We start from the raw sequence: 19,311 nt of genomic DNA on the forward strand, positions 1-19,311 counted from the left end.
TCCTGCGCTGAAGGGGTTGGGATGTGCTTGCAAAGGCTGCTGTAGCCAGGCGCCTCTCACTCCAAGAACGAGACCTGCTTTTCTTCCGTCCTGACTCAGGGCCTTCGAGAGTGACAGGAGAGTCTGCTTGCCTGCAAAGGTGGTACCGCAGAGCTCCTTGATGGGTGAAACACTTCTCACTGTCCATGATCCTGGGCTTCCGCCTCATGAAAGCCTGGCCGTGTCTGTCCAGGAGATAGCGTCTGAGCTTATGCTTCTTATGAGCTTAAGTGCCCAGCCTTACTTGTCGGGCACTGTAGGGCTTGCCCACCTCTGAAGGGGTTACCTTGGCATTGGATATCCAGCGCAGACACACTGCCCACCACCCAGCCATCTCAGGTTCTTAACTGTTTAGGTGGTCTTCAAGACCAAGTGCTGCTGGCTTCACATACTACTGGCCCAGCTCCATTGGGCCACCTTTATTCGTTTTTTGCTCTGGAGCCAGGGCTTTTGATTTCTTTGAAAGGCAACCTGCGGGCAGAGAAAGTATCAACTGGCGGCTAGTTAGCCTGGCTTTGTGGCCCATGACCGTGGGCTGGACCACAGGACTCATGACTGGGAGGTCCCACTCCAAGGCTCTGCTAACTTGGCTGTGGTGGATTAGGTGACGGGGCCTGGGCACTGCACCAGAGGGTTGCCAGTGTGGAATGAGCCAGCTAGGAGCTCACAGCACTAGAGAAGACCTGTTGATCCAGGACTCGGCAGATGGTCTCATCTTGGCTGGGGTGGAGAGAAGGGCGCTGGACTAAGCAGAGTAAAACCAAGAGGAAGAACTAGGAAGAGGAGTTGATGGGCCCCTGCAACATACCCTCACCCCCAGAGCAGTCTAGAGGAAACTGTCCCCATGACTGCCAGGCTGTCAGCTGACCCTGCATCCCCGGGAGGCACATAAAACTGTAGGTGAATTACTAAACGGTCTTACTAGTAAAAAACTCAGAGCCAGAAATTGGGGCGAGAGAGATCAGAAACATAGGAAAAGCCATAGCTAACCTCACCTCACCAACTCCGCAGCTTCCAAAGGGACCTAATCCTGTATACCCACGCCTATATGCCTTTCTGTTCTGTTCTGTTCTCTCAGCCCAGCTACATCACCTCCTCTTCCTGCCCAGCTCTGTCATTTCCTGTCTGCCTGTACAGACCTCCAGATCTCTATGGTTGGTGCTGGGATTAAAGGTGTGTGTTACCATGCCTGGCTCCGTTTCCCAGTGTGGCCTTGAATTCACAGAGATCCAGATAGAGCCCTGTCTGCCAAGTGATAGGATTAAAGGTGTGTGCTACCATTGCCTGACTTCTATATAGTGGTTGGCTTTTTCCTATGATCTCCAGGCAATTTATTAGGAGACACAGTATATTGGGGGACACAATACATCACCACATAAACCCACTGTGGAAATTCAGACTGTGCTCCCCCTGGGAAGACAGCAGGGATGTGATGTCATTGTCAAGGAGTCATCTTCACCCAAAATGTGGAGTACTTACCCAGAGCCACCTCCCCAGCCCCAGATCACACTTTTGATAACTACTGTGTCCTGGACCAGTGCTGTCAGGATGAAACACTCCTCTTTTCCTTCTCCCTCCTTTCCTCCCCTTCCCTCCTCCCCTTCCCTTCTCTCCCATCTCCTCTCCATTCCTCTCTTTTCTCTTTTATACTCCTTGTCCAGCATGTTTTACGTGTACTGCCTACCTCGACCTGGACTGGTTGCATTGCAGGTGATCAGTTTCCTGCACGGACAGAGGTTACCCTGTGGGTGCTGCAGCCGCACACCTTTGCTATAGACAGTCCGCCCACCAGCAGCTTCTCCAGCGACTGCGAGCTGGAGACGTGGAGGGACCGGGGCAGTCCAGAACCAGAACTGCATTCTCAGTGCTCACAGCTGCCTGGTGTGCTGGCTGAAGCCCCACCCGGGGAGCTCTCGGTGCCGGTGTTGCCGATTGGCTTACCCCTAATGTGTGGCAGAGGCCTGTCATCTGGAAGGCATGCAGTGTTTGGGAGGAAAGGAATGAATGCATGGATGTCCCATGTCCGTGTCGTGCCCCCCACCCCATCCACGCCTCCTAGGCCCACAGTCCCTGTGCACAGTCAGTGCGAGTCGGAGTCTGAAAAGAAAATGTTCAAGTCAGAGATCACGTGAGTGACAGAGCTGGAGGGCAACCTAAGTTTGTTACCTGAGGATAAACTAGAAATGACGAAAATCGGGGCACAGAGGAGGAGGGCAGCCAGTAAAGAGAGCCAGGCGTGTGGGTGCACACTTGTAATCTCAGCACCCGGGGGGAGGCTGAGGCGTGAGGCTCAAGGCCAGCATGCTGTCTGATGGCCAGTCTTGCTCAAGTTCTTCAGAGGTACAGCCACTTAGGTGAGGCCCCACCGCTTGTGGCCCAGGCACACCCTGGTTCCAGAGAGAATCAATTCAGAAAGGCGTATCACTCCATATCCAGGTGTCTGGCTGGGCCCTCCTCTGTCCTCAGATAGCTCAATGCTGTCCCCACAGACACCTTAGGGAGCCGTTACCTGGAGGCCCCAGACCTGGCCTATGCATGGTATTATCTATCCTCAATATTTTGGAAAAGATTCATTTATAAATATGCATAGTATAAAAGTGAAAGACTGTGGTGTTGTTAAGAAGCATCGAGACACGTGGTGTTAAGATGTTTGCTGATTGTCGTAATGCTGTATGTAGCAGTGACAAGTCAAAGAGCATGAAGAGTCAGCCACAGGGTGACGGGTAAGTGAGAGGTGGGCCACGCAGACACTGAAAGTCTGAGTCATCATTAAAAATGGCACTGTGGCCAGGCATGGTGGCACATGCTTGTAATCATAGCACTTAGCAGGCTGGATAGCCTGGGCTGCATAGTGAGACCATGCCTTTAAAAAAAAAGGTGTTGATATTACATAGCTCAGTAGTAAAGCATCTGCTTAGCATGTACAAGGCCTTAACACTACAAAAACATGCTAATATGGAAAAATGGAAAAAATGTTCAACATGTAACATAAGAGGATGGATGAGGTCATTTTAGCTATACCTGTGGAAGAGTGCTTAGAAAGGATTTGTTCCCCCACAGTATTTATGTTGGTTTTTAGGGGAACTGAATATAAGTGATTCGTTTGTCTTTTTAAAAGTTTTTTATTTCTGGCTTTTCATTTGTGACATATAACAAGATACAGTCTTGTTATATAGCAAGACTGGCCATTACATGGCCCGGACTGGCCTTGAACTCTCGATCCTCCTGTCTCAGCCTCCTGGGTGCAGAGATTACAAGTGTGCACTGCCTCACCTAGCTTCCTTCACCTTCTCTGACCCCCACCCCACACACACACCATTGCTTTTGTAATCCCTGGTTTCTCCTCACTGAGCAGTGATTCCTGCTGTAGTATAGAAATGAAATGAACAGAACAGAACACGGGTGAGGGAAGAAGGGCTCTAGCCGGCCGTGTTTATTTCAGAATTTATTACACAACTCCCAGTACAAGTGTATAGTGTTGGAGCCCGACAGTCGTATTTCACTGTAGCAGCAAGGAATTATTAAATGTTTGAGAGTTGAAGTTAGCACATTTAAAACTCATGAGACAGCTTTTGCCAAGTATCTGTTTGGGGAAGTGAAAGTTGATGATGGTACACTCTTGTTTTGAATGGAATCCACCTAACCCTCCCCTGTGTGGGTTCTAAATGCTATATGGAGATTGAGTAATGATTATGTGAGAGACAGTCTTAAAACCATGTGTTAGAGTCGGATAGATGAATGGACACACACACACACACACACACACACACACGCACGCACGCACGCACGCACGCACGCACGCATAGACACACAGGCATGTGCTCCCACACATGCACATGGTCTAGCCCAAGACCTCTCTTCATCACCTTCAGAGACCTTGGCCCCAGCCATTTCTACCCTGTGGCTCATTTACTACACTGTAGCTGAGCCATCTTCTCAAAGCATGATCAGGTCACATCCTCCTCTTCATCAAACCCTCTGGTGCCTCAGGACACCTGAGTCACTCACTCTCTGGTATGGCCCATCCTGCCCCTCTCATTTCATTACCGGTCCCTCTGCCCTGACTCACACCATGCCAGCCATGCTTCTCTTCCCAGTGGTTTGCACTTCCAGTTCTGGAACAGGTCTTACCCATAGTGCCCTGCTTCCTCACCTTCTGGGGGTCTTTGCCTCTGAATTGGTGACATCTTCCTGAGCACCCTAAACAAAAGATCCCACATCTTAGATACCTCAGCTGACTTCATTCTTTTTTTATAACACTCAACCTTCCCTGACATGTGACCAATTTTATTGTCTTCCTTCATCAAAATTAATTTATTATTAGTTAATAAGTATTAACATCCCAAGGCCAAGGACTTTTTTCTTTAATGTCCAGTGCCCTTGATCCAAGACCAGTGAGTATCAGCAGCCTTGGGAGGAGTGAATGGACGTTGGGGACCATGTGACGGCTCCTCATCCTGTCATGGAGGTGCCTGAGGAAGGCTCCTTGCCTTGCCCAAGGTCACGGCTGGGACACCCAGCAGACATCCTGGCTGTAGCCACTGTGCATCAGCTGCACACAGGGACCCTGGCCTTGTCCATCCTGCTTCCCGTGTGTTTTTCCAGTTCACACAGAATTTCAGCCCAGAATAGCAAAAGAAGAAACAGCTGTTCCTGCAGGCTCCTGGAAACGACTCCAGAGGGCTCCTCCCTGGAAAAGCAGTAGTGAGCTCAGGGTGGGAAGAAAGAGGCAGAGGAGGCGGTCCCCCAGCCAAGGGGGCAATCCGATAGATTTGGTTTGATGATTAAAATCACATCTGCGCCTGTTTTTACAGTGCAGTTTGGAAGGTGGGTGGTCTGTCTGAAGTATCAGGTGGGGCCTCCCTCCGTTCCTGGCCCAGGAAGGTTTGGGATGCAGGTGGCTGAAGGATCCACTCAACAGACAGATGAAGTAGGAGGAACTTGGCCCAAAGGAGCATCTGGGAACCCCAGTCTGGCCTACAGGCCTGTTGGTCCCTGGCCCAGCCTCACTCTCAAGTGTCTCTGGACCCCTCCCCCTTCCTGAGATGGTTCAGACACCCCCTTTGATGCCTGGAGAGCTCTGGCCTTCTCCCTCTCAAGCCCCATGTGGTTTGTTAATGGGCTGTGAAATGAGAGATTTCAAGCACCACTCATCTGTGTGAGCACAGTGGGGCAGTGGTGGGATGCTGATGCTGTTCCATGTTCCTAAGCCTATCTGTCTGTCTGTCTGTCTCCCCAGATGCAGCTTCTGGATAAATTTCCTATTGAAGGTGGCCAGAAGGATCCCAAGCAAAGGATCATCCCCTTCCTCCCAGGTAAGCTCCAGTGGCCCTGTGGAGGGCTGGGGGTGACTAGGAGAAGCCCCACCCCCCAAACCAGGAAGAGGCCAGGGATGCATTAACCACTCCTCCATAGGGTTTGCAAGCCTTGGCTTTGGAAAGCCACTGCCCTCCAGCTGGCTTCAGAATCACCCTTGCCAGCCCTTGGTTTGTAGCTCCTGAGGAGTTTCTGAGGCTCTCAGACTTGGCATCTTCTTCACGAAAGACCCTGATAGGGTAGGATGTGTGTATCCCTGTAATCCCGGGATTCCAAAGACAGGCAGAGGCAGGGCATTAAGGGTCTCAGGCCAACCTGGGCTTCATTACCACTTTGAGGCCAGTCTGAGCTGCACAGAAAGGCGCAAGGGTTAGTATAAGTTCAGGGTCATTTGGATCAGCAAGGTGACTTTGATAAAGACAGGAAGCCTGACAACTGGAGTTTGATTCCCAGAGGGTCCCACATGGTGGAAAGAGAGAACCAACTTCTACAAGTTGTCCTCTGACCGCCACATGTGACCCCACCCCAGTGCACACAAAGTAAAAATGTAACAGTAGTTGAAAGTCATCCTCAGCTACATAATGAGTTTGAGTCCAGTCTAGGCTGCACGAGACTCCATCTTACATGGATAAAAGCACTGGCTGTTCTTCCAGAGGACTCAGGTTCAATTCCCAGCACCTGAGTGGCTGCTCACAACCAATTGTAACAACCAGTCCCAGGGGATTCAAAGCCCTCTTCCATCCTCCTCAGACATGAGTCAGGCATGTGATACGCAGATGTCCATGCAAACAGAACACTCATACATATAAAAAAAATTTTTTTTTTTCAAAGCAGTGTTTCCCTGTGTCCTAGAACTCACTCTGTAGACCAGAGTGAGATCCGCCGCCTGCCTCTGCCTCTCAGGTGCTGGGATTAAAGGCATGCTGAAGCATTATTCTAATTAATCTTATCAATAAAAAATCAGGAGTCAGATATCAGGGTAAAAACCTGAAAGATCAGAGAAACAGGAGCAGACACAGTTTCCTTCATCTCTGGTTCCTCTGACCAAAAGGTCCAAAACCCTCTCTCAGCCCCACCTTACCACTTCCTGTCTCCTCTCTCTACAGTCCTCCAAACCTCTATGGTCAGGTAGTGGCTAGATCCACTGTCTGACTCCAGGCAAGATTTATTTGTCAGAACACAATATACCATACAACATTTCCCTCTTTTTGTCTAACTAAAAAGCGAAGGTTTTAACTAACATGGTAAAACTATATACAATAATATAATAACTATATATAAATATATGCAGGCAAGAATTACATTAACAATGTCCAGTCCATTTGCACTTGACAAATTCAGAGAATACTTTATTATCCTATCTTGGTGAGTCTAAAGTGTTGTACCTAATTCACTTTCTATCCTAACTTGCATTACCAACCCAAAACTATCTTTTATGTCTCAACATTATACACTTTATACTTCTTTTATGAGTTTCTTTTCTGAATTTGGTAACAAAGAAAACTATAACTATCTAGTCTTCAACTCCATTAGAGACCTGAGAAGGACATAATATTACCTGAGTAAATAGAAGTGCAGAGCAAACAACTTCTAAAACTAAGAGATGACAGAAACAGCTGGTTACCTGGACAGCCACCCAAGGTTACTCTGTAACGTTTGGGCATCCATCTTTGGCCTACAGGCCTAGAATATCTGACGGAGTTTTTGTGAAGCAGGATTTTTGAAGGACTGTCCCACCTTGTCTTGGCAAAGTTCGGCAGTCCTTTCTTTTGTGTCCTGCTTGTCCAATTTCGACAGTAATTGTCAGCAGTTGAGCAAAGACAGTTTCTTGCCCAGTGGCTAATTGCAATATATAACAACACAAAGCAATATATGGAGTTTCTCTGATTCCCATCATCTTCTCTGAAGTAGATTGGTGCTGCCAGGAACAGACATGTCTCATCATTAAAAAAAAAAAAAAAAAAATCTTAGGTTATTAAAACATCTCAAATGCCATATTCTGTAGATCTCTGAAGTATTTGAAGACGACCTATCTAAACGATATCTATTTGACCTTAAAAACATACCCAACATGACTACAAGTTTAATTGCAATAGATGACTACTGATCTGCATTTCTTTATTTTCCTAAATATTTTGTAATAATAACTTTCAAGGACTAGAAATTTACATTACATTGTTAAATGAGCTGTGTAGGTACAATACCTTGAAGAAGAATAGAAACATATATACAGTATGTTCTATCAAAAATAACCTTAAATTTGTATCAAGATACAAAAAATCTTAAACAAGAGTATAAACAAAAGTAAACTCAAATTTGTATCAATATACAAAAATCCATACCAATATAAACTATTTAAGACTAGTAGTTGCTTTTTGATTTAAAAGTAGATTCAATAACCTACTCTTTTATCCCATCATTTCTATATCCCCCCCCTTTTCTTTTCAGAACAAGATCCCTGAATCTAATCTCCTTTGTTCAGCCTTTTTCTTGACCATTACCAATAATAACTTGTAACCAACCCCCCTAAATGATGACAAATATTCATAACCCATTGAATGACCAAAAACCACCCATCCTACCTCTTGGGAATGCGGATATCATGTTCTTAAAATTACTTCCTGCTGTCTGAGGGCAATGGCATCTTTAGGGGCCCTGAAAAATTTTTGGGACGATTGTCAAGTCCTTGGAGAGCTAGCTGTATCATTTGTTGTCCAGACTCTGTGTAATGGGAAAGTGCAGGGCTTAGCTCAAGTCCTGGTTGTTAGAGTAGTCTGTGAAGCTACTCACATCTCAGCCAGCTACCTCGAAATTGTCCTGAGCAGTTTGTAGTCCAAAGCCAATCTTTGGGTGATGTTTGTCAGCTTATTGGCATTACCATAGTCCCGGTGTAATCCTTGTTGTGGGGCCCCATTCTTTTGGAGATGTCAAAGGTCACTATTAGGAATGGTCATGGTTCACTGCAGAAAACTTAAACATTTTAAATGTCATATGCAGCAGATCTCGAAGAGGTTAAAGGACCATAATTTGTTATATACATCTATAGTACAAAAACTTAATTTCTAGTTACCTGATAGAGACTCAAACCTGAAATCATGTTCAGGAAGCTAGATGAAGCCTTTATCTAGAATTAGTTAGTATTCTATATGATCATTAATATCATGATAAAAGGTTTAAATATATATTAATCTTACAAATTTTGAGATAATATTTATGCCTTAAAAATTTTTAAAGAATCAAAATAAAACCAAAGAATTATGAGATTAGTAGCAATAGATAGTGCCTTAATTTTGGTTTCTCTTCTGTCTATATCAGGTGGCTCTTCTGACATGAGACAGAGATTTTGGTTTTTCTTTTAACAAGCATGCTTGGGTTTAGAAAAGGGAGAGAGCCACACTTTAATTTTCAATTGGACTGGGACTACACAAAGACCATTTGCATTATATGTCTGTGGAAAACAGCAGAAACAAACATTTGGGAAGATATATATGTTGGAGGGGATACAGCCAGCATTAACAAGGCAGATCTCTATGAATTCCAGGCCAGCCTACTATGTAGTGAGATCCAGGCCAGCCAGGGCGACATAGTGAGACCCTGTCTCCCAAAATAAATACATAATAAAAACAACTTTTAGAAGGAGGTGGGGGTTAGAGATATGGTCTTGCAGGAGACCCAAGTTCAGTTCCCAGAACCTACATAGGGCAGGTCGGTAACTCCAGTTCCAGGGGACCCCAAACCTCCGACCTCTGCAGTCACCTGCACATAGGTAACCCCATCTCATGCACATAACTAAAAATAAAATCTTTAAAGAAATTGATTGATTTTCTGTGAGGGGGTAGGTGCATGCCATGGTGAATGAGGAGTCCAAGGAAAACATGAGTTGGTCTCTTTCCAGCATGTAGGTCCCAGGCAGTGAACACAGGCTTGGCAACAAGGGCCTCTGTCTCCCTGAGCCACCTCACCAGCCTCTGAAGCTCTGAATGAGGTTAACTGACCCTGCCAGCCGGGAAAAGTCAAACATGGGACACCTTCCAGTCTCTGTGCAGAATAGGGAATGTTGTAGAGAGAAATGGGCGTGAGTAACTCTCCCAAGCTTAGCCATGCTCCCTCTTAGCCCTCCCTTCAGTGGCTTCCTGCACTGGACCCTCATCTTTCCTTACTCACTCTCCAGGGCTTCTGGCTGGGTAGCCTTTGGAGCATGCGCCAGGGCTCCCAGCCCCAGCCCTGTCTTCCTGCAGCTCACTGGAAGCCTCTGTAGACCCTTTATTCCGTTTCTCCTCAGAAAGCCTAAGGTTTCTTGTACCATCATACCTTTGGGTCCCAAGGGCCCCCGGGGCAGAGGCCATTGAAGAAGGGCCTGTTTTAGTAGCTGAATCCCTGGTTTAGCTTGAGACATGAATTCAGCTGCAAGTGACTTGGGAATGCCATGTCTTTTGTGAATTTCCCACTGCAGAGAGCCACCTTAAGAGGAGATCTTGTGTCACTAGACACCAACTTGTTTCTGCTTCCTTACCTTTGGAGATAGTGTCTGAGACCACCTGCTGATTCTCCCAGGTCACCCTAACAGCAGAGACTTAGCAAAACCCCCTGAGAGAGCACACACTACAAATACCTCAGCCAGCCAGCCACTGGGACAGCCCTGGCAGCATTTCATCTCTCCTGGAATTTCATGAGAAGGAAAACTCCTGGGAGGAGGAAGGGGGCATATTTTATCTCCAGAGGGGCTCAGTTTTAGGTCCAGAGGTGCTGGGGTACGGCGAGCATTTCTGCTGCCTGGGAGGTGTTTGGGGTCTATTCATCAGTCCAGCTGCTTTCTTCTGGCCCACCTGGCCACAGGCTCATGGCTGGGGCCTCGAAGTATCTGGCTGGTATGAGTAATAGAGAAAGCAGAGGAACTCAGAAAACCGAGGGACCCCAACTGGAGTCTTGGTTGCATGCTCACTCATCTGCCAGGCAAGTCCTGCGCAGGAGCAATGCATCTTCAGATCTAGCACAGGCTAGGGTTGTGTTCAGGCAGGACTGGTCCACCTAGAGTCCAGGCCAGCCTGTGGGTTTGAAAGGTGCTAAGCACCCAGTGTGGCCAAAGATAGAATCTTCATCCCAAAGAATCTGGCCCTGGATGGTACCCGATGCCTCTTAGGGGATAGGCGGGGCATTGTATAGTGGCACTCAGGGCCAGGGATAGGGTTTAAGGGGGGTCTGTGAGCAGGGATAGTGAGATCCTAGAGGCAGGGTTTGGCCAGTTACTGATACTTGGATATCAATCAAATCCTGTGTAAAGGTTGGAGGTGGGCTACCCTTAAGAAGGTCCCCCAAGTGTTTTCACCTGGGTTAAAACCTGTTTCTGGGTTCTGGGAATGAAGAGTCACTGTACAGAACTGACAGCTTCCACAAGGCCTGAGAAGCCCACGGAAGGAGCTAGAAGGTGTGGAGCCCACAAAGGAGAGGCAGCTCTCCGGTAGGTGTTCCAGGGAAGAAAATAGCATGGTTCAGGCCAAGAAAGGGCAGTGTTATTTGAGAGCTTGGGCACCCTGGGAAAGGTAGACGATGAGAATAGACTCCCCAGACTGTACCACCAAACCCCTATTGGTGAAATTATTAAGGCCACTCCACGTAGTTAAAAGGAAGATTTATTTAGTGGGTGACTTACAAATGAAGGGATAGGTAGATTGCGGGGGTCTGGGGAAGGTGTATCGCAGTCCAGCAGTGTTCTCTGGAGCTCTGCACAGTCAACCTCCACCGTCTAGGGTCCAGGAACAGAGAGAGCGCTCGCCCATCCAGGTCTCGGGTCTCCAGACGCCTCCCTTGGCCCCGCCTCGTGGGCGTGACATTTGCCAGAGTCTCAATGGGGTTTGGAACTTCCAGATCCAAGCTGGAATGGCTACCCACTACAAACCCCGTACTGTGTGAGAGTGAGGGAGACATGCCCATCTCTTTGGCTGACCTCTGTGGCTCTTTGAGACAAGACCCTTGTCCCCTTGGTCATTACTCATATTTCTGCTGTAGGGCTGGACACGTGGCATGTGCTGTGTTAAGACTTGTTGATTGGTTTCCTTATTGACACTCATTTTACTGAGCTACTAGTATATGCCTAGACTTGTACCGGCCACGCCTCATGCCTTTCCCCAGGCTCACTGATGGGCATCAATCCCAGGTCTAGAGAAAAGTGAACTCAGAGGCTACCAGATGGCTCAGTGGCACTTGCCACCAAAATGAGTTTAATCCCTGGAATTCACATGATGGAAGGAATTAGGGCTGAGACCAAGCACAAATACCCTTGGTCCCTCTCTCAGCTGTCACTGTTATCTCAAGCATCGGGAGTATCCTGTTTGGGGTCAGGTACCCTGGAAGGCTCACCCATTGCATTAAGTGGCTGAGGTCATTGGCACCGAGTGATTATTTTTTTTGTGTGTGATTAAACTATTTAGTGTATTTTCATCTGACACAGTTACATAGATTCGACAGCTCCATATTCATTTAATTACCGACCTATCGAGTTTCTTTTAAAAATACCTTTTCCCCCTGCCTTCTTTTTGAGATAGGGTCTTGTCTTAGGGTTTCCATAGCTGTGAAAAACACCAAAAGCCTCTAGGAAGGAAAGGGTTTGCTTCATCTACAACTCAGGTCACACTCCATCACTGAGGAAGTCAGGACAGGAGCTCCAGCAGGACAGGGACCTGGAAGCAGGAACTGAAACAGAGGCCATGGAGAAGCGCTGCATATTGCTCAGCCTGCACCCAGGACCACCTGTCCAGGCACGGCACCACCTGCAATTGACTGTGCCCTCCCACATTAGTAACTAAGAAAATGTCCCACAGACTTGTCTAAAGGCCAGACTTTTGTTTTATTTTGCTTTTTTCATTTGTTTGTTTTGAGACAGAGTTTCTCTCTGTAGACCAGGCTGTCCTGGAATTCATCTGTGGAGATCCACCTGCCTCTGCCTCCCAAGTGCTGGGATTAAAGGTGTGTGCCACCACTGACTAGCAAAGATGTGTAGCCCAGGCCGGCCTTGCCTTTGAACTCACGATCCTCCTGTCTCTGCCTCCTTCAGCAAATCCTACTTGGCGTGCAAGGCCAGTCTTAGGGAGGCATTTTCTCAGCTGTGATTTCCTCTATCAGATAACTAGTTTGTGTCAAGTTAATGAAACAAAACCAACCAGGAGAGGTCTACTGGAGTCTGTGCTGGTCTTGAACTTGTGATGTAGCTGAGGATAACCTTGAACTCTTGATCTTCCTGCCTCTGCCTCCCAAGTGCTGGGATTACAGGAATGCACCACTATATCTGGTTTTATCTTTTAATTCTGAAATAATTACAGATTTGGGAGATGTTGCGAAAGTACCAGCCACCCTACCTTGCTCTCCTGCAGTTCTAATACCTGACTGCAGAGCTGGGGCTTTATCCCATTGTAAGGAGGGTCACACCAGCTGCTTTCCACCATCAAATTACTTCCCCCAATGGAACATCTTTTTTCCTCTTTTGATTTTATTATTTCAAAATTATGTGGTGATGTGTGTCTGAGTATAGGTGTGTTCACGTGAATGCAGTACCTTCAGAGGCCAGAAGATGGCATCAGCATTCCCCTGGAACTGGAGTTAGAGGCAGTTGTGAGTGGCCCAGCATGGGTGCTGGGAACTGAATTTAGGTGATCTTCAAGAGTAGTATGTGCTCTGAACCAATGAGCCACCTCTTCAGTCCTGGAACACCTTAATAACTAGCTATATAGTTAAGTTATCAAAACCAGGAAATTAGTGTTAGCACCTTCAATTAACTAGAACATTGACCAGAGTGGTCAATTTCTATATTAAGCATATGGAGAATGCTACTGAGTAAGCATGCCCCTGGCCAGTAAGGACAGTAGCCTGCGAAAAGCTTCTCTATGGTCCAGAGTACTTGGCATTCCCACTTCCAACCAAAAAGCTGTGAGTAGAATTTGATTTGCATGAAGGAATTCTCCTAAAGCCTCCTGAACAAACTTCTTAGAACAAATGCCACTATCTGTCAGTTGCCCTCGGTGGGTTTTTTTGTTTGTTTGTTTATTGTTTGTTTTCAGAGACAGGGTCCCTCTATGTAGTCTTGACTGTCCTGGAACTCAGTGTGCAGACCAAGCTGGCTCCGAACTCACAGAGAGATCCTCCTGCTTCTGCTTCCCCAGTGATGGGATTAAAGTTACATGCCATATTTTTATAAAAAAGAAGCATGTGCTAAATTCTGTTACAAAGTGAAATGCCTCTAAAAGAAGTTTCTTTAGGAACTTGCCTGTTACCCAGCACTGAGGAGGCTGAGGCAAGAGGCTAGTTCAAAGTTAGCATGAGCTACATAGTGAGTTCTAGGCCAGCCTGAGTTATGTACTGAGATATTACTACTACTACTACTACTACTACTACTACTACTACTACTACTACTACTAATAATAATAATAATAATAGTAAGAGGATAATAATAGAATCTGTAGCTTCTGAGTTGCTGGAAAGGAGACAGACCTGGAGCTGGGAGACTAGGCTGGGTAGACCTTGCCCTCAGGCTCTAGGGATAGGAGCAGCATTGTTAAGAACTGTGAATAGATCAAGGTGTGGTGTCACAAGCCTGTCCCAGAACTTGCAAGATGGAGTCAAGAGGATCAAGAGTTCGAGGCCAACCTGGGCTATAAAGTGAGATCGAGACCAGCCTGGGATACATGTGGCATTCTCTCAAAAAAAAAAAAACAAAAAAACAAAAAAAAACCAAACACACAAACAAAGACCACAGGCCTGGTATCTGACGCCACCCTATTTGTGAGCCAGTTAAATTAGCTTAGTGATTTCATGGCTAACCATACAAAATATAACACTGTTGAATCTGAGAGATTAGACTTTATTACAGCCCAGTAACCAGCGCGAGCAGAGGCACATTTACATCTATTCTCATTGCCTCCAAGTTCCCTGGAGGTGACATGATAGCCAGGGAACATCACTTGCACATGCAGTGGGTACAGTATAGGAAGGGAGCCTAGATGTTAGGGAGTCCACATCTTTTATTACAGGTGGGAAGCAAACCTGCTTTTTCAGGGGCTGGAGAGATGACTCAGCAGTTAAGAGCACCAACTGCTCTTCCAGAGGACCCGGGTTCAATTCCCAGCACCCACATGGCGGCTCACAGCTGTCTGGAACTCCATTTCCAGGGGATTTGACACACACAGGCACACTCACAGGCAAAACACCAATGCACATAAAATAAATAAATGAAGTATTATTCAAACAAACAAACAAACAAACAAACAAAAAACCCACCTGCTTTTTCACCACAGAGAGATGCACCCAGGCTGTTACCTTTGGAAAGATAACCCAAAACAAAAAAGCCCACTGCCTATTTAGGAGGGCTCCACCTGTGGCAATAGCAGAGAGCCAGGGACAGTAGCCTTTCAAGTGTCTCTGGGATCTGCATGGAGGAGGGGCGGGCAGAAATGGAGTGCTTTGGGTACTCAACCAATCGTGCTTGAATCAGCAGCCCTTGGTGCAGCCTACTGTTTATGTGGAGCCCTCTGCCTTGTTTTAAAAGACTATTGTGGAAAATCCATCTCCTGTTGCCCGTCCTGGGATTGGAGTCCATTTCCTGTGTATCCTGAGTTTGCTGGCCCAAGGAGCCTCCTTGAGAGGAAATGGTCATTGCAGAGCAGAGCCGAGTGTATATAGCTGCTGATATAAAAAGCAAACAACTGTGACGAGGGGCCCGGGGACCTCAGAAGCCAGGCAGCGGAGCAGAAAGAGCTGTGCTGACCCTGCCCAGGCTGTGCGAGGTCACCTTCCACTTAAGAGCTCTCTGTGCCCCTAAGCTGGCCTCACTTTACCTCTGGGCTTCCACAAAGCCTGTGGGCCTAATAACTGCCGGCCCCACCCATCACCCCTTGTACCCCCAGGTGGATGAGGTATGGAGCTGTGAGATGACTTGGGCCACAGAGTGACCCCATAACCATAATCAAGGCAGGGTCTGGCAGCCTGAAGATGGCTTGCTGACCTCTTCAGGCACAGGACTGTACTTTTAGACCGCAGGCTGCTTCTCTTGTACTGGCCGGACCATTTACTTACTGGTTCCTTGATGAAGAGGCAGTTTGGAGCCACAGTGTGGGAGGGCGCCAAGTGAACCAGAGACACAAGGCTTTCCTCTCCCTGACCGCGGAGCCCTGTTCAGCAGATCCGGTGTTTGTTCAGCACCAGAGGAAGCAGGGGGAAGGGATGCTTTTCGGCTCTCCTGGGGAGAGCTGGCCCTCTTGCTCAGCTGTAGGTGTCTCTCTCCATCTCCACCAGGCACCAGCCTAAGCAGTCTTTCTCCAAAGGATCTGGAAACTGGGACAAGGGAAGACTGAGCTGTGGCAGGGACTGCAACCTCTGAGGGTGAGGGCCTGGGAAGTTTCTAGACCCTGATGGTGAACTGAAATAAAAAGACAAACCTCCATGATGGGGCTAGACAGTATCTTTTGGGAATACCCAACAACAAAATTACAGGCCTGAGTCGCTCACATCCATCCTTCTGGGAAGTGCTGGGTCTCCTCTTATAATCATAACTCCCACTCTATAATCTGGGGCCAGCGGCTCCCAAGGCCTGCTGTGAGCACACTGCTCTGAACTCTGCATGGAAGAGCTGTGTTCATTCATTCCTCTTCTGCCACAGGTATTTATCAAGCACCTACTGTGTGCCGGGACCAGCTGTAGGCACCAGTGATATAGCTGAGAACAAGAGGCCATGCCACTGTTGACAGGAAGCTTATCTTTCAGTGGTGGGGGAGGGGAGGGGAACGACGACGAAGATGACGACACACAAACAAATGAACAATTTCCAGTAGTGACCGGAACCAGAAAGGGAAAGAACTATACGTGAGGTGACTCAGGATGTCTGAGATTTGTTGGCCAAGAAGGGCCTCTGCAGAGGTGACATCTGACCCCAGCCAGGCATGGGAAGATCAGGGTCCAGGGACAGTAGGCTAAGAGGGCAGTGGGAACAGTGACCTGAGGGGGCTGAGGATTCTGTGTGAAGAGCAGCGTGAACCAGTGGAGAAGGGGTCAGGCTAGCTGACCTCAGAGAGTTGGACAGACAGAGATGGGACCAGGAGGGCTTCCCTTGAAGAGAGGGCACGGGCTGCACAGGAGTGTGTGAGCTGTGAGACCCTCCCTGTCAATGTCACTGACCCCAGAGGCCTCCAGCCCCCATCCCCCGGGTCTCTGCAGGTGGCGGCTTCACAGGGCCCCTTTCTGCCCCTGAAAGTGAGCATGGGTCAGAGCCCAAGCCCTTTCCTACTGTATCTCCACCTTTTAGAGCCAGGAAAACCTAGCCGCTTGGACAGAATTTTCTGTTTCTTTTGTCCCTGGCTTAGAGATCCCTTCAGAAAGGAGTCAGCTTTCTGAGCACCCACCTGGGGTGTCTCTGATGACTTTTCCCCAGCAACCTTTCATTGAAACAGACCCACACTTCTGCCGCCTCAGGCAGCCCGGTCATTTGACATTGAGGAAATGTGCTCTGGCCTGGAAACAGCCCTGGGGTCCAGTCCAGTCCAGTCCCTACTCACGTCTGAAGCACAATATTGAAGTTAAACCAGAGGCATAAGTGGACCTTTGCTTGTGACACTGTCATCGAAAGTGATGGCTGTGACTTCAGGCCTCTGTAACACGCATGACCTTCCCCACCCCGTGCCCTTCACCTTGGAAATAATTTCCTTCTGGAAGCCCAGTGTCCTTTTACAAGGTCAAATCTTTTCGCTCTGTGCTTAGCGATAACGGTCACACTCTGGTGTCCCTGGCAGTGGTGGCGTCAGCAAACTCACACTCGAGTGGCAGATGGGTCAGTTGCTCAGCCCAGGTTTGGTAAGGAAACTGAGGCAGGAGAAGGATGATAGGCTTCATGGGGCCCACGGGAGTGGAGATGGGCTAGTTTGAGTCTGCGATATCAGGTCACACAGGGTGCAAGGTAGGGAAGAGGGCTGGTGACCTCCACCAGGCTGGGCAGAGCAAGTTCTCCGAGGTGTCACGAAGGGCCGAGGGTTTGTCCTTACACGGTGAGAGAACGGATTCTGTCTTGAAAGGATCCTTCAGGCTGGCGTGTGCCACACAAGAGTGGAAAGACTGAAGGCTCAGTTGAAATGAGGGAAGAAGACAGTTCTTGGGTATACATGGGGGGGGGGCATGGACTGCAAGTGGGGGTCAGGGAGGGGTCAAGAATGATGCTGCTGCCAGGCGGTGGTGGCACACGCCTTAATCCCAGCACTCGGGGAGGCAGAGCCAGGTGGATCTCTTTGAGTTCGAGGCCAGCCTAGTCTACAGAGCGAGATTCAGGAAAGGTGCAAAGCTACACAGAGAAACCCTGTCTCAAAGAAAAAAAAAAAGAATGATGATGCCATAGATCTGTCTGTCAGGTCAGGCCTGACCAGTATCTTACATCAGTCCCATTCTCAGACCTACCCTGTGTAGGTCTCTCCCTCAGGTGGCCACTGCTTTTGGAACATTCGAAAGGCTTTGTGGAGATGCAGCTCCGTTGGTAGAGCGCTTTCCTGGCATGCCCAGAACCCTGGGTTTGGTCCGCTGCCCTGCATACACTGGGCGTGGTGGTACATGCCTGTAGCCCCAGCACGTAGGAGGTAGAGGCAAGAAGATTGAAGTGTAAGCTCATCCCCAGCTACGTAGCCAGTTTGAAGCCAGCCTGGGTCACCTTGACTGGACCCAGTCCCAAAGACAGAGCCCCTGCCTTTACTCTTCTCTGCCAGGGTCTGAGCTGGCTCTTCCTGCCATATAAGCTGATACATCATTCAGCCTGTGGTGCCTGGCACCCAGCTGTATACTCGTCAGACCCTGGGAACTCTCCCCAGGAAGTTCATAGCATTCCATATCCATAGACCCCAGCACTGACATCCACCACAAACCCTTAGGCTGCCAGGCTGAACGGTCTAAAGATGGAGTGGGTTCACCTGAATGTGCCTCCAGAAAATGGGACGGGCTTGGGAGGCGGCTGGGCCAGGCTGTTATGCCTGGCTTGTCTCTAGCACCAGAGGCCGGGTAGCCCATAAGGAAGAATGTCATAGCTGTTTCCAACTGGACCAAAGCATAAGGAACCAGGTTTCACCTTAGTGAGAAAACTTGGAAGGGTCTCAGAGAACTAGGCAGGCTTTGGGCTCAGATCTTCTCTTACACCTGGGCTCCCACTCAATGCTGCTGGTCTAACTTAAAAACACCACTTTGTTGGGGGAGGATGAGCAGAAATAAGCAAGCACTGTGTGGTCTTTCAGCACTGGGAGCCTTAGAGTCAGCACACTTGGGGTTCAAATCTCAGCTCAGCCTCCTAGCCTTGTGACCCTGGTCCAGTCCCCCTCGGCATTCCTGCACCTTTAATGTGGCTCAGCATGGGTGGAAAGCCATCAGTGAGGCACAGTGAACACCCACAATGCCACGGTGAGTGTGGTTCTCACAGTGTGGTGAGCCTGCTCACTGGCTGTTGATGCAGCCTTCGGGAATCCTCTCCAGGAGTGAGGGTTCTTAGGCGTTTGAGGATTTGCTGCTCAGAATGCAGGCAGCAACTTGGGCATCATCCGGGAGCTCGTTAGAATTGCAGTCTCCGCCCAGACCTGCTGCATCAGGAATGTATCTTAGCAAGAGCTTGGTAAGGGATGAGAAACACTGGTTTAAGGCCCTCCAAGCCCCTTAATGGACTACCTGCTTTACTTTTAACACGCGCTTGGTGTCTAGCTGTGTTCAGTCCGTTCATGCATTATAAACTATTGACCCAGCAAAGACAAATCCATCACTGAGTCAAAGTAGAGGTATGTAGGGCAGGAGTCAGGGCATTGTGTGGCAACTTGATGAGGACTATGTCTTGACCTGGTGTCCTCACACATCCCAGAGATGCCCGTCTGCTTATGGGATCTGCATCCAGTGGGGTGGGATCATGAGTAACAGCATGGCCACCTGCTCCTCATCATTGGCCTGAGCAGGAGGATG

The 19,311-nt window shown here is 48.4% G+C and overlaps 1 protein-coding gene across 1 annotated transcript in view; it reads left to right on the forward strand.

Annotated features, from left to right (window-relative positions):
- The window catches only part of Sh3pxd2a (SH3 and PX domains 2A), a 212,473-nt gene that overhangs the window by 68,104 nt on the left and 125,058 nt on the right, over positions 1–19,311 (forward strand). Inside the window, 1 exon segment of the mRNA XM_028874661.2 lies at positions 5,279–5,354. Coding sequence (XP_028730494.1) covers positions 5,279–5,354 — 76 coding nt within the window.

Source organism: Peromyscus leucopus, chromosome 1 (assembly GCF_004664715.2).
Source record: "Peromyscus leucopus breed LL Stock chromosome 1, UCI_PerLeu_2.1, whole genome shotgun sequence".
Lineage (NCBI taxonomy): Eukaryota > Metazoa > Chordata > Mammalia > Rodentia > Cricetidae > Peromyscus > Peromyscus leucopus.